General features: G+C 38.2%; 1 protein-coding gene across 1 annotated transcript in view; it reads right to left on the reverse strand.

Moving 5' to 3' along the window:
- DLG5 (discs large MAGUK scaffold protein 5) overlaps positions 1-14421 on the reverse strand; it is a 103551-nt gene that overhangs the window by 27067 nt on the left and 62063 nt on the right. Inside the window, exons 6-12 of the mRNA XM_062001618.1 lie at positions 12361-12620; positions 9276-9588; positions 5315-5545; positions 4337-4521; positions 3599-3724; positions 2599-2731; positions 32-159 (exon numbers count right to left, since the gene is read on the reverse strand). Of these exons, the coding sequence (XP_061857602.1) occupies positions 32-159; positions 2599-2731; positions 3599-3724; positions 4337-4521; positions 5315-5545; positions 9276-9588; positions 12361-12620 (1376 nt within the window). The remainder of the gene's footprint in view (positions 1-31; positions 160-2598; positions 2732-3598; positions 3725-4336; positions 4522-5314; positions 5546-9275; positions 9589-12360; positions 12621-14421) is intronic.

The raw sequence follows: 14421 nt of genomic DNA on the forward strand, positions 1-14421 counted from the left end.
GTTAGCTTTCTATTCCAAAGTCAAACCTTACCTTAACCGGCCATCAGCAATACTTCCTTTGTCTACTTTGGTAACGAAGATCCCACAGTCTCCAGGGAGGTATGGTTCATTCACTCCTTCTGCCACATCAAAACCAAGTGCTTTCAAGTCCATATCATCCTAATAAATATTAGTAACAAGTGATTCAACTGCACTAACAACCACTGTGCTGCTGTCTGCTAGCAAGAGGCATTTCTGCACGTTTATACTATGCACTTACAGGATACCTGTTCTAGGCAAGTTGTTTAGATTATGTATTTGAATATATAAGGTTCCAATTCCATTAGTTATTAGGCATCCTCTGGCATTAGAATGATCCTTCTCTCTCAAATTAAGGTTGGAATAATGCAAAAAGGGAGCTTCACCGAAGAGGGATAGAAAAGCAGAACAGCATGTGAGAAAGCGCATTCAGACATGTATCATTTGTTTTAAGGTCCGATGCTGGATGTGGCACAGGCTGCCCAGAGAGGTTGTGGAGGCTCTTTCTCTGTAGGTTTCCAAACCTGCCTGGTCACATTCCTGTGCTCCCTGATCAAGGGGAACCTCCTCTATCAGGGGACTGGGCTGGATGAGCTCTAGAGATCCCATGCAACCCCCATCATTCTGTGTAATGAGAGAACAAGGACATGTTCCCCAGGAACATGTAGATGAAGTACTGAGGGACATGTTCTGGTTTAGTTTAGTGATGGGCTTGGCAGTGTGAGGTTAATGATTGGACTTGATGATCTTAAAAGTCTTTTCCAACTATGACTCTATGATTCTATGACTACTTCCCTTTAAATCAGAAGAGTTTTCAGATGAGTGATTATGTAGGGCAAGAGCTCACACAGGCAGGTGAAGCTAAAGCAAAAGGATCTCAATATATTCAACTCTAACCTCCATCCTAGAATTCAAACACTGGTAGGTCAGCAAGGACCTTCCCTTGTACCTAAGCAAGGTTGGCAAATATTATTAGTGTAAGTTGACAGCAGCAAGTGCAACCTTTATGGCTGGGAAAGGGCAATGTGTATTCAAGTCAGAAAGTCTACATCATTTGATCTCAGTCATGCAAACATTTCTGAAGTAAAGAAGAACTAAATAACTGCACGTGAATGGAAAATTCATCAGGCTGCAATGTTGTTTACCACAAGTAAGCAAATGCTAGACTTGCTAACTGACTTCACAGACAACAGAAAACCAAAGTTATCAGTTACAATGGAGAAGATGGCAATGCACAAAACCTGATGATAAAGGAGCTGGTCAAAAGAGATGAAAAAGCACAGTGAAAGGAGAATTGTTATCCCAGAAATAATGTACAGACAGTGGTCCTTTCCATCTATGTATTTGAAAGTGTAGTAACAGTTTTTAGTGTCAAAAAGGAAGGTCTTAGTGATTTCATTGGGATGCACCATCACAACACAGATTGGGAAAGCATAAAAAAAGATGATTCCAAATATTGCAGTGGAATAAAAGAGATTTACTTTGATAGCATTAAATCACACACTTTGTCATTATGGAATGAGTAAGAAATGTTGGTATATGCAGAAGCTGTAATAAATGAAACACAGTCTGGGAGACCACCTGTGTGTTCTAAGCAGTCAAAAAAACTACTATTGGCAAAATATGTGATGTGCTAGCCAAAAAATTCAAATACAACAGTATACAAGACTTGCATATAAAGCAATGACAGAAAAATGCTGGACTATAATGGAGAAATGCTGGACTACAATGAAGAAAAATAAAATTAAATGGAGAAAAGTACTACTAAGATAATGAAAGGATGTAAATGTTGCCTGGAAAGCTAAATATAAAAACTTTACTCAATATGCCCAAATGGAAAAGAGATTTAATTTCCTCTACAGACAAGCAAGAGAGATGAGCATTTCCTTTCATCTTGGATTTTTAAGCTGAAGGGTAATGTTGTCCTAAACTGTATGTTCATCATGAATAAATACTTTTGTTACTTTAAAATTCCTAACCACTGAATTTGAGCAAAAGTAGAGATAACTTAAATGTAAAAGCTTGACTATTTTATGCATACACTGTAAGCAACATTGCATGTCAGAGTAGAGGACTGGGCTCTCTGATAGCTCTGTTTCTGTCATACCTTAAGTTTCACCTTAGCACTACCATTTCTGCAATGAATCACTAACTTTAAGAACAATAAATGTATATCTTAAACCACATTTTATAGTATATGGACCTGGGTACTCTGTAACATCAGATGGAGAATCTTTTTATGGATATGTATCCTATGTGACCTGATCTAGGTGAACCTGCTTCTGCAGGGGGAGTGGACTAGATGATCTCTAAAGGTCCCTTCCAATCCCTACCTTCTTTGATTCTATGATACCAAGAAAAATACAAAGCTTGTGTCTTAACATCTTGGTTTTACCAACTACTGTCTAGGTGTTACTGCACTTGCTGCATTTGTGTGTGTGGTTCTTCACACAACAAAAATAAACAACTAAAGAAGCCACAGATTCGAGATGGTTTTATTCATCCCTAGTATCAATATGTTATAATTGACTTCAAAGCTACTCAACAGATAAGACAATGCTATTTGTGGTTTTGACTTACTCTGTCTTTCTCGAATTCTACCACTTCTGTTTCCCATTCCAGAGAATCTGTGTCTATGGCTGAGTCGTGGGAACTATGGGCCATCAGTTGACGGAATCTGGCCTCCTTTTCCAACTGGTTTTCCATCTTCTCCCTAGGCAAAGAAAATGATCATTTATGGACACAGATAACCCTTTTCAACAAACTAATACACTATTATTATGAGATAATAATATAAAATCCAATCTGTGCCAAAAATGCTTCCACCTTTCAATATGCTTTAATTGCTATCGAATTGGTTTTTCTTTTCGACATATAGTCCTGACACAGTCTTATATTTTTGCATTATTTTTCCATAAGTGAAGTGTAGAACTGGGTTTCTATCATTTCAAAAAGTTCCACTTAAACATAAGAAAAAACTATTTCACTGTGAGGGTGAGGGAGGCTACCCAGAGGGGTTGTGGAGTCTCCTTTCTTGGAGGTCTTCAAGACCCACCTGGACATGTTCCTATGTGACCTGATCTAGGTGAACCTGCTTCTGCAGAGGGGTTGCACTAGATGATCTCTAAAGGTCCCTTCCAACCCCTACCATTCTGTGATTCTGTGATTTCCCATGCTGCATTTAATTTATCCTCAGACAAGGTCCATCAGTATGCTCAGGACAAGTATCAATAGCAAAATCTCTTTCAATAGAGCTGATGAACGATGCACATCTTCCTTGCATTCATTAACTAGTAAGAATACAGTTGGGAGTGACAGTTGGGAATATAATGACAGTGACTAACTTCAGTGAAAGAATTCCATACTGCTTAAGTGTACAAAGCCTAGAATATGTGTCTCATTAATAAGATAATTCTTAAAATGTTAACTATGACAGCTAAAAGTATAGGCAATGTTTTCACATGCAGTATCATGAATACTTGCTGCTCATAGCTATATGTGGGTTCACTTGCAAACACAACAAACAAACCAAGTTTTTAATCATGAAATTCAGTGCAGTTTGATCATTTCTCAAACACACTTGAGTTCCTTCAGTTCCCGAACAGCATCATTTTTCTGCTTCCTCATATCATCCAGATTGCGAAGCGCTTCAGCCAAGTCGCTCACTGCCCGGTCTCTCTCCCTCCTTAAGTTGTCACACAAAGTCCTTTGAAAGCAAAGAGGTTTTCAATTTAGTTACTTAAAACCCTATCAAAGTAATGGAGTAGCTTTACCGTATTCTATAGTTAATGCACAATAAGAAGCAGTTTCAAAAGATCTCCAAAGGAAAAAACAACACATGTAAGGAAGAAAAAGATCCACATGCCAGGCCTTACAGAAAAGTTAACAGAAACTTTCTTCACTTTCAAAACTTTACTTCTATTTATCTTCTTTGGTAGGAAAAAAATAAATGATTATTTGACCTTAGTTCCTTCCATAGGTTTAGTAGAAAACACATTCGGTACTTTTTGCAAAGTGTCTCTACAGGCAAAGAATTACTTGCAGATGGTAGTTGCAGAAGGATGAGGTCTAGTCTGCCTAAAAGAAGGCATCATTTGCTGTTTTTATGCTATTAGGCTTTATGGTATTTACTGGAAACATGCTATGGGTGCAAAAGCACAGACAAAGCAAGGCATCTTGTAAGGTGCCCTCAACATTTTTAAACAAAATCACCCTGTGACAGCTAATGCAGAAGTTGAAGACAGTGATATCAGACTGCAGCAAGCCCAAGAGTTGCACTGACTGCACACAGCGTTACAAAGATCCACCCTTGGCTTACCGTATACTTTCCCTTTCTGCAACAATCTTATCCCGTTCTTGAAAGGCCCAATCTCTCCTACACTTGGCTACTTCTGCTTCCTGGACAGCTTCCTTTAGTTCCTGTGACATGGCCTCATATTGTTTCCGAAGCATTTCGATTTCTTTATTTGCTCTTTCTATGTCAAGGGTAGCAGAGTCTTGGATCTAGGAATCAAGAAACACATTTTAAGCACCATTTTTAGGTAAGTATGCACAAACAACTTTTCCTGTATGTGTGTTGCCTGATGTACTCAATGCTCATGTTTCCATTAAAAGCGTTCTCTTATCTTAACAACAACTTTGAGGAGAAAGGAGGTTGAAAATTGCTGTAATATATTTCATCCAGCAGCACACAAATCTATGCAAATGCAATCTACATGAATAATAATCCTCACTTCACAATAACATCAGTGCACATTTTTCATTTCAGAGATTCCATGCTTCTACTTAAAAACTTAAAGGACCTTCAGAACTCAGATATGCTATTATAAGCAGTTAAAAGGCAGATTTCCTCCATTCACGTCTGTTATTTACCCTGGGACAACAGGGTTTACAACGAGGTCCCTTAGCTCCAAAGTGGAGCAATGGAATCCCCAAAACCTTTTGTTTCATTGTTTCTTGGTTTAGATCATTTAAGAAGTAATTAATTCTTAACTTATTCTAACATTCTCTGTTTTGAACAAGAGAGATGATGACAAGAGTAGAAAACTACAGAGAGAATACTCCAAGCTTGCAGCACAATACATACAAGCCAACTACAACAGTACATCATGAGCACTGAAGGCCATAGGCCATGTGTGTGGTTAATGTCAAGAATATAAATAACACTAATTAAACAAATGAGTGACTCAGGAAAAAGGGGGAAGACACCCTGTGTGCACAGATCTTTAGCTAATCTCTTGGAAATTATTGAATTGAAGCTAAGAAAGAAAAAGGCATCTATGAAGACTTGCAATACCTGACGGGCTTGATAATATTCCCTTAGTAGATGGTCCCTCTGGATGATAGCTTCTGTTCTCTCTTTCCTGGCAACATCTCTTTCTTCCTTCACTGTCTCTATATCCTTGCAAGCTTGGTCAAGTTCCTTCTGGGCCTCAGCTTTGTCTTTTACTTCATGACAGTATTTTTCCAGCAACTCATTCCTCTCACAAATTGCTCGATCTCTTTCCACTAGAGCTGAATTTAGTTCCTAAAACAAGATCCATTGGCAGCAGGTTAAGTATAGAAGGAAACAGCTCATCTTTCCAATTGGATACACAGTGACACCTTCAAAGCCTAGAAAGTTTACCACTAACATTCTGAAAAATGACAGCAGGACATGACTGTGCTCACATTACATACAAGTAAGAACTAGCAAAGAGTACTACATGTGATACTAAAGATATCAAACCTTGGGTGCTATGTCAAAAGTCAGCAAGAACCTAGGAGCACTCAAATTTTGAGAAACCTAAATGAGGCAAGATTATTAAGCAGTCAGCCTTGATGTTTTAAAAAAGGCTTTACATATCTTACAGCTTCCTCATAACTTTCAAAGGAACAATTAAGTAAGATACCAATTCGCAAACTACAGGATGCTCAAAAGAGTAAACCACAGTATGCCAGAAAGCAGAATGGCAGTACAACTTTTTAAATATACAATTCAACTGCATCATAATAACAAAGTTATGGCAAATGTAGCTCTAAAACACAATCTGACCTTTTAAAGTTGTTTAAACTAGACCTCCTGTTGGAAGAATGACGCATTGAAACAGTTGAATTTCATGACACTGTATTTTTAGACAGTCCAGTTCTCTAGAAGCATTCACCCAACGGCTACAAAGAATTCTTTGTACATATAGGCACTCCTAGCTGGGATCTACTGATGTTTACATCTCAAAAAAAGATTACTAGAAACAGATGGCATCTCTAAAGCAAAAGAAGAAAAGGGTACAAGAACTTAAGGATGAAAAGATACCATGTCATAACCTGACTTTCATTCTATTTTCCTCTGCAGTTTTCGAGGAATAAGATGACTTAAAGCATGGATGACAATTGCATTTTGTAGACTAACATAACTGATTTTGAGATATGGCACCTAATTAAGGACAGTTGGGTTGTTAACACAGTTCTGCAACAATATTACACGAGATATTTTTGCTGCCGAGTAACAAGCAGGCACTAGAAGTAATGACTCACTCTGTAAACTTTAAACACATCACTGAACATCAATTGCCAGAGTACTCAAGCTTTTTCCAAATCAGTGCGAGCTCTCTTGCTCAGTATCTCTGAAGAAAGAAATCCCTGAGCTATCTGCTGATGCAGACAAGTTTTAGTACTGGAAATGTTTTGCACAGATTAATGATGTTCTGTATACAACGTGCATTCAAATGTGAGTCTGAACCTCACACAAAAATATGAACTCTTTTCCCACATGCAGCTGAGATACAAGCCACCAAGCATCAAGACACAGGGAAAGTTCTCAGCAAGCCCTTCATTAAATGAGAACTTACAGTATTTTAAGGTAATTGGGAAAACATCCAAATTGCCATAGTTTGTTCCAGTCTGCTTGATATACATTATCTGAATAAAAGTAACCATTGTCTCCAGTGGTCAGTAGTAATATTTCACCTCTTTTTCCTGTGACATTTGCACAAAATTATAACGTGTCAGCACAGGGCAATGTGCCATTTGGTGATGCCTAGAACAGCTTCTGCTTGGAAACATTACAGTGGCTTCGTTTCAAGAGTGATTCTGAATTTGTGAAGAATTCTTATGTTTGAAGGCAGTTCTCACATCTGACTGTAGTGCAATATGGATAAGATCAAGATAAACCACTAGAGGCATGCTAAACAGAGGAGAAAGCTGACTACAACAGAGATGAAACATGACAGTTGAAGTATTTGCTGGAGCAAAAGATTATGCCAAACAAAATCACCACTAGTGCAGGCAGAGGAGGAAATGTGGAACATCTAATTCCAAGTTTTGAGTGGACAAATTGATAGCAACTTAATATAAAAGTCTCCACAGTGCAAAATCCTGAGATTTCTCCTGCTCTCTATAAATGTCAGACAATTAGTACATTTTGGATGTAAATGAACTCATTATGCTTGCATATGTGTGGCCAATAAAGCTTAAATATCTAACTAGGAAGGTGACTGACTGAACTCAGCCAGAACTGCTCATGATGAAAAGCTTAAAAAAATCAACCTCTTCTCTATTTCAGTAGGTTTTGCATTTCTTTGGGACACAAATGTACACAAGCAAACATAGGCTTCAGGGAGGAAATCACATTTAAAATGACCTCAATGGATTCAGTGCTGTTCAACCAGTCAGTGGGCATTATGTTAATAACGCACTTAAAGCTGCTATATATCACAAGGAAAGCAAAGGCCATTAAGTTAGACTTTGGCAAGCACCAGACCAGCTATTCACTGACAAAATTAATCTTACTTAAGTAGAGGCATCTTTTAGGATGCTATTTCAAGTGAATGTATCACCTGATCAATAAATGGCTTCAACCTTTCAAACATCTGCCTGGCCAGAACTAGAAATTCCCTTACACACTGAATGCAGCTGCAGTGAGCCAGAGTTATATGACACAGCAACATAACTGCTCACAGACAGAAGAAAGGGAAAGAAATGAAAGGAAACTCACAGTATTGCTGTTTCACACCTTTTACTACATCATAAAGCAGTTATTTCTGCTTTCTGATGGGCTAGTTCCAAGGGTGAAGAAAACGTCTGTCTGTGCCCACCAATCACCAGTGCTAGGCTCCTTCTGATTCTTATTCAAACAGAGGAAGTATGCATATACCTAAAATTTTTGTTTCCTGCCCTTAAAGCACTTCAGCAAATAACTCATACATCCACAATGACATAAATACAAAACTGGAGCAGAAAGACTAATTGTGGCTCTTGCCACTAGTTTATCAGCTATGCTGATTCCACTGAAATCGACAGATATCTCTATTGGCTTAATGGTTTGATGAAAATAGAATAGGTATTAAACATGTATTAAAACCTCACTCACTGAAGAAACTAAATTACTCAGCTGACAAATACACAGGATTGAAAACTATGAATTCTTAAAAGCAGGTGTTAGTTACTTTTAAAAGCTCTCTCAGCACCATTGTTGAGAGACACCATGTGGATCATTTTAAAAAGCCCCACACCTTAACTTTATTTTATAAAGGGCATTTTGTTCAGATGTAAATCTGTGAAAAAAAAGTAAACTGAGATGCACAGGCAATGGAATATATTTCCTTGTATCTACTTGATGCTAAATAAAGTATTTGTAAACCAAAGGGTCAAAGGAATGCATGTCAGCTGAAATGAAACCGAGCAGCAAATGGGTTTGGACATCTTAACAGCATCGTTCTAACATGGCTGTGACATAAGCTTTTGAAGAATATATTGCTGAAAAATAGACAGTTCTGGTTTCACATGCTAAGGCACGCCTGAATTCCAGTGAAAACATCTTCAAAATGTCCTCTTTAGCTTCAAGGCAGAAGGAAGGCAAATGAGTAAGAACAGGCAGGTCAGCAAAGGCTTTGCATAAATATTTGAGACCACTTTACCATGTACCATCTTAAGTCATGGTTGACACTATCCAGTGCTTCCTGTAGAGGTTAGAAGTTATAAATACTGAATATTCAGTCTCATGTTACAGAGGGCATTACTTGAGAAGGCACAGAAGACAAATGCAGTCAAGGAAGCATTTATCAGCAGCAGGACAGAAGTGAATAGCAAGTTTTTCTACTCTATTCAAACGTGGAAGTTGAATAAATAGATGGTAGAACGGACTGCTATGGGAAGACATCAGCACAGGATTTCCCCTTTGCAGTGCATCCCTATTTTCCACTGATCAGCCATACATTTCTCATTCTAGCATCAACAATGTACACTCATTTCCCTTCTCCATTGAAACAATAGGTTAGTACCTGTCGTAAAGCTTCCATCTCTTCACTAGCCACCCGCTTCTCAGAAGAAGTGTTCTTCAGCTTGGACTCTGCAAGCTCCAGCTCTGTTTGAAGCTTATCTACCTCTTTGATTACTTGATCTCTCTCACTCATTATGAGGCGGTATTCATTGAAAACTGAATCCCTTTCTTCCTTGTATTTTTCTGCATCTTTTGTTGCTTTCAGCTGCATTGTTTTGAACCTTGTCACCTCTGACTGTAATCGCTCCATCTCTCTTTGCAACTCTTTGTTTTGTGCTGTGGCATTGCTTAGTTCCTGCTGTACTGATTCAAATCTAAAAACAAGCAGAAATGTCAGTAAGATAATTGTTCCTCATTTTCCTTTTTCATCCATTAAGGATTTGGCTGGATAACCAAGTGTATCCATTGGTAAAACACAACAGCAAAGGACTTCTTAGTGCTGAAAATAAGGAAGTTAGAATATTTATTGCTTTAGGGATATCAGTGAACCTACAGGAATACCACACAATCTCTTTAAGGAACTGAAACATTAAAATTCAAGGTGAGCTTAATTATTTCAAATCACATTTCTAACAAATTATTCTAAAAGGAATGCAAAACATTGTCACATGAACAGCACATGTTTAACTTCATTTATGGCCTCTGATCATCTCAGGCATGTGGGAAGAAGGGAAACAAACACATAAAAAAACAGAACAACTTCCACATGCCCAAATATGCCCCAAGGCTGGTAATGGATAGGTTAGAGGAAAAGAAAAAAAATGTGTGTTTATGGTAAAGTTGCAGAGAGTGGAACTAAAACCAGGTAATTAAAACCTTACTGCTTGCTCTCATCAGTAGGCCAGCCAGAAAAACTGAAACACAAAATATCTCAACATTCTTGGCTGGTTAACACAGACAAAAGCTTCTGTATTTTATCACTACAACCTACTAAAGTATGGCACAATCAAAAAATGGACTTAAAGAGGTTCATTTCATTTATAAGTACTAACTTTTGTATTTATATTGATGGTCATTGATGGAAAAACTGTGCTTAATTTGATGGACTTTTAGGTTTATCCAAATTTCAGGTGCCCACAAAACTCTGGTAGACTTCATTCTCTCTCTCATGTACACACACTGTTGCACTGTTTAAAAGCACAATTCCTTGTCTAATCCAGCACGTTGCCTGACCTTTCCAGAGAGAGAACTGTAAGTTCAATTTCAAGTATCTCCTTGAGAGCTTCTGAGTATTCAAAGTATTGCCAGAGCTTTACCTCCAAGGCATCTGCTGGTAGTTTCAATATCACCACTCTGCTCTTTTTGGGAAACTCTTCAGTTTGAGAGATCACTACTGAACACCTAACATATAATACAATCTGGATTTCTTTCTTCTTTCAGGAACTGTGAGCATGAAGGTAAGAAGAATATACTGTAGAAGTATAAGGATGTCTCAGAAATCTAAGAGACCAAACCACCTCATCACCATTTGAGATCCCACAGAACACGTGCAAACAATTTAGGGGTCAAATGAAGGACAAGGCTGGGAAGATACAGGGGAAAGGGAGGAGAAAATACTGAAGGCAATATTTGCCAAGCAAAAAAAGTATCATCAGTAAAGATGGAAAAAAGGGGAAAAAAACCAAACAAGCACCAGACAAGCATGGGGAAGTGATTAGAGGGAGAATGGAAGGTCTCTGACACAGAAGGCCATTCATATGAAATAGTGATAATTGAGGAAACCTGAAAGCAAAGTTCCAACTGAAACACCTTGGCCCTGCTTGACCTTGCACTGCCTCATAAGGAGGAAATCAAATCTGGATCCAGGCAGCTGGATCACATTTTCACAGATGCCTTCTGTAGAGAAAGCCCATTTATAACAACTGTTGCAAATGGGTTGTAAGGAGCAGGGTTGGATGGGTCAGTAGCAGTAAGCAAGAGTTTGTAAGGAGCAACCAATACTGAACAGAACTCTCACCAAGTCTACAAACTATTCACCAACTAAATAATCATGGTGGCATTTATATGCCGTGTGTTATTGTGGCAACATAACATCATGGAGACAAGAAAAGAGTCTGAACACTTCTCTGGTACTTTTTAAAGCAAAAGAGTAATTCAAAATGAAACTTGGGCCATCACTGTAGTCTTCCTCTTCCTGCTCTCTTTAAAACCCATTTTGACTGTGTTTACACTTGGTATTAATTACAAAAATTAGTGCTGGAATTTAGGGCCCATTCAAACTCAAACTACAAGTTTAAGTTCCATATTCCAGAAAGTACTTACATCTGAAACACTCCAATTTTTTTAATCAGTTACCCAGAGAAATATGGTTTTGGTTATGAATAAATGGTATAAACAAGATAAATAAAGGTTATTATAAAAGCAAACAAGTGAAAAAGAAGTCCAGACCCAAAGCATACTGGATAAAGCACAAAAAAATCCTTAAGTTATTACATCAGTTTAGGTGGATCTGTGGTTTACAGGAACCAGCTCTCGTGCCTGTCTCTGTACAAGCTCCAGCACCTCAGTTTCCTCCTTGTAGTGAGAGGCCCAAATCTGAACGCAGCACTCAAGGTGTGGCCTCACCAGCGCCGAATACAGGGGGTAACTATCTTCATTTGCTAAACACCTTTTAGAGATTAGATCCTCTTACTGCCTTGGTTTTTGTATTTAAATACAGATATTTATGTTGCAGGTCTCACCACTCATTGAGGACTTTGTTTGGAACAGTATGTCTGAGGTTTAACAAAACTTTGGTTGTATTGGACTTGTGAGTCTATGGCTAAGAGTAAACATAACTTGCAAGACAGAACATCCCCTTCTCACAGGAGCTAAACAGTGGTTGAAATTCCCCACCCAATTCCAAAACTCTAACTGGAAAACACTTTTCTCAAGAAAAAGCCCCATTTGTCCAAATCAAGATCCCCAGCACATCTTCTAGGACCTTCCAGGAGATCTTATCTAGAAATGCATGCTCACTCATCACAGCAAGGTAACGTACACTATAGACAGAAGTACTTGTGATTACACCCCAGAGAAATTAAGATGCTACATCAGATTTGTTACTGCATTCAGACTACCTGAAAGGCAACAAAACTTGAGCATACCTTCTAAGAGAGGATGAGTATTGCTGCTGAAAATGTATTGCTGTGTCCCTTTGCTTCATTAACATGTCAACCTGTTTCTGAAGACGTCTGTTCTCCTCCTCAGCCTGTTCCAGGCGGCTCAGATCCGTGTTGTGACTTGCGATCTTCTCATTGTACCGTTTCCTCAGGGCATCGTAATCCTTCTTCACACCCTCTAGCTTGTCCATTGCTGTGTCATAAAGTTTGTTTAATATCTCTGAAGATCCATTTTGCTTCATGACCTAAAAAAGACAGAAACTGTATTAAGAAATATAAGAATGATGTCTTTCTTTCAAATGGATTTAAAATCATGTATTTCCAGTAAGGCACATGTTTACAAACGGTGATTATTGAAAATGGTTCTAATATTGTTTCTTATCTATATTTAAATCCATTTTATTGGACTGATTATTCTTTTTAGTAGCTAAGGAAAGACTGAGCCTCTTCTAAGCGTTACTAAGTCTGCTTAATGTTAACTGGGTAAGAAAAATCTGCTTTAGAACAACTTAAAGTGCACAAGTTTATGAAAATCTCTCTCTAATGCAATTGCTACCAACAGATACTAAACTCACGTGGTTTTCAAAGTACTTTGTAGTTTTAGCAAGAGGTAAACATCACTTGACTAAGATGACAGCGGCAATTTAGGCAATGACCACGAGGTGGCGTTCATGACAGCTGCCTGTATCTTCTACGAACACATTCAATAATTTACAACCTCCAAGAGAATAAAATCTCTCCTAAATACGTTATACACACAGGCATATATGTTAATACTCATGGCATTTTTCATCTGGGAACTACCCACAGAGATTTGCATTTCAAAAGTTATTCATAGAATACAAACAAAAAGAGAATAATCCACTTAAACACAAACGAAGTCTGACCTGAATCTTAGCTCCAAATTCATTTCCATCGACACAAGAATCTTGTTGGAAATAGCAATGTTGGTGATAAATGGCCAGTAACAACATCAATCCCTAATGAGCTTCTACAATTGTAATCCTCCTTCCTTCTCAAAAGACAAAAATATGTCCCTGAAATAAGGCCTTACCTTTCCCTCCCATTTTTTAATGCTATGCTCATCGGGTTTGGTTTTTCTTTTTAGTTTTTGTCTTTTAAATTGAACTTTGGCCTTGATGGAGAAGTGGGAAGAAAGAGGAATGCTCTATGGAGAGATGCCAGGCATTTATATAATCTCAACATACCACCTTACAAAGATATGTCCCTAACTATCTGGAAAGAAAAAGCAGTAAAAAATTAGAAGGGAAAAAAAAAGACAAGAGAACATGAAAGGTCTATAAAAAGGTGAAACAGAACACATAGCAACCACCCTACATGCACAAATTGGCTCCTCATCTTCTTTTATGTCTTATGTTCAGAGTGAGAACAAGTTCCTGAACATGAAGCAATCTGGATGCCTGCAGACCTAAAGGAAAGGAGACTGGCTATTTTTTGCCCACTATTCACTGCCTACATGTAGCAGGTACTAACCATGACTGTCAGGAAACCTCTACATAGGCAAGGTAAGAGAAACAAAAAGTTCCTGTGTCTGACACTGGTGTCCTTTAACTAACCAAGACACATAAAAGCAGCAAGTTATTGTTCCTAAAGCAGTCCTGGAACAAAGCTACACTTCAGTGAGTGTCTCATTGGCATGGTTGACTCTACACACATCCCTATGCTCAGTGGATTCAGCAGCATAACCCACTCAGAGCTGGGCCCATGATTAGCCAGTGTGCTCCAGTGAGCCATTTCAGATAAGCTAAACATGTGATAAACAGTAGGCATGTGTAAAGTGTAAGCAGATGTTGATTTAAACCCGCTCAAGAGAGATGTTTTGCTGAAGACAACTTCCCAAAGCATTTTGAGAACAGGTTTGAGAACCAAGTATTTGAAAATCCAAACAGAAACAAACCCCTTCTCACTGTCTAAAGCATATAAGAAATGCTCTTTTACTGAAAACACAGTAAATAATAAAAGGACAACTATACTAGAAACTGGGTGGAATTCAGCTTCAACTTGCTAACAGAGATTTGACAGAGG

Source organism: Colius striatus, chromosome 8 (assembly GCF_028858725.1).
Source record: "Colius striatus isolate bColStr4 chromosome 8, bColStr4.1.hap1, whole genome shotgun sequence".
Taxonomy (NCBI): Eukaryota; Metazoa; Chordata; class Aves; order Coliiformes; family Coliidae; genus Colius; species Colius striatus.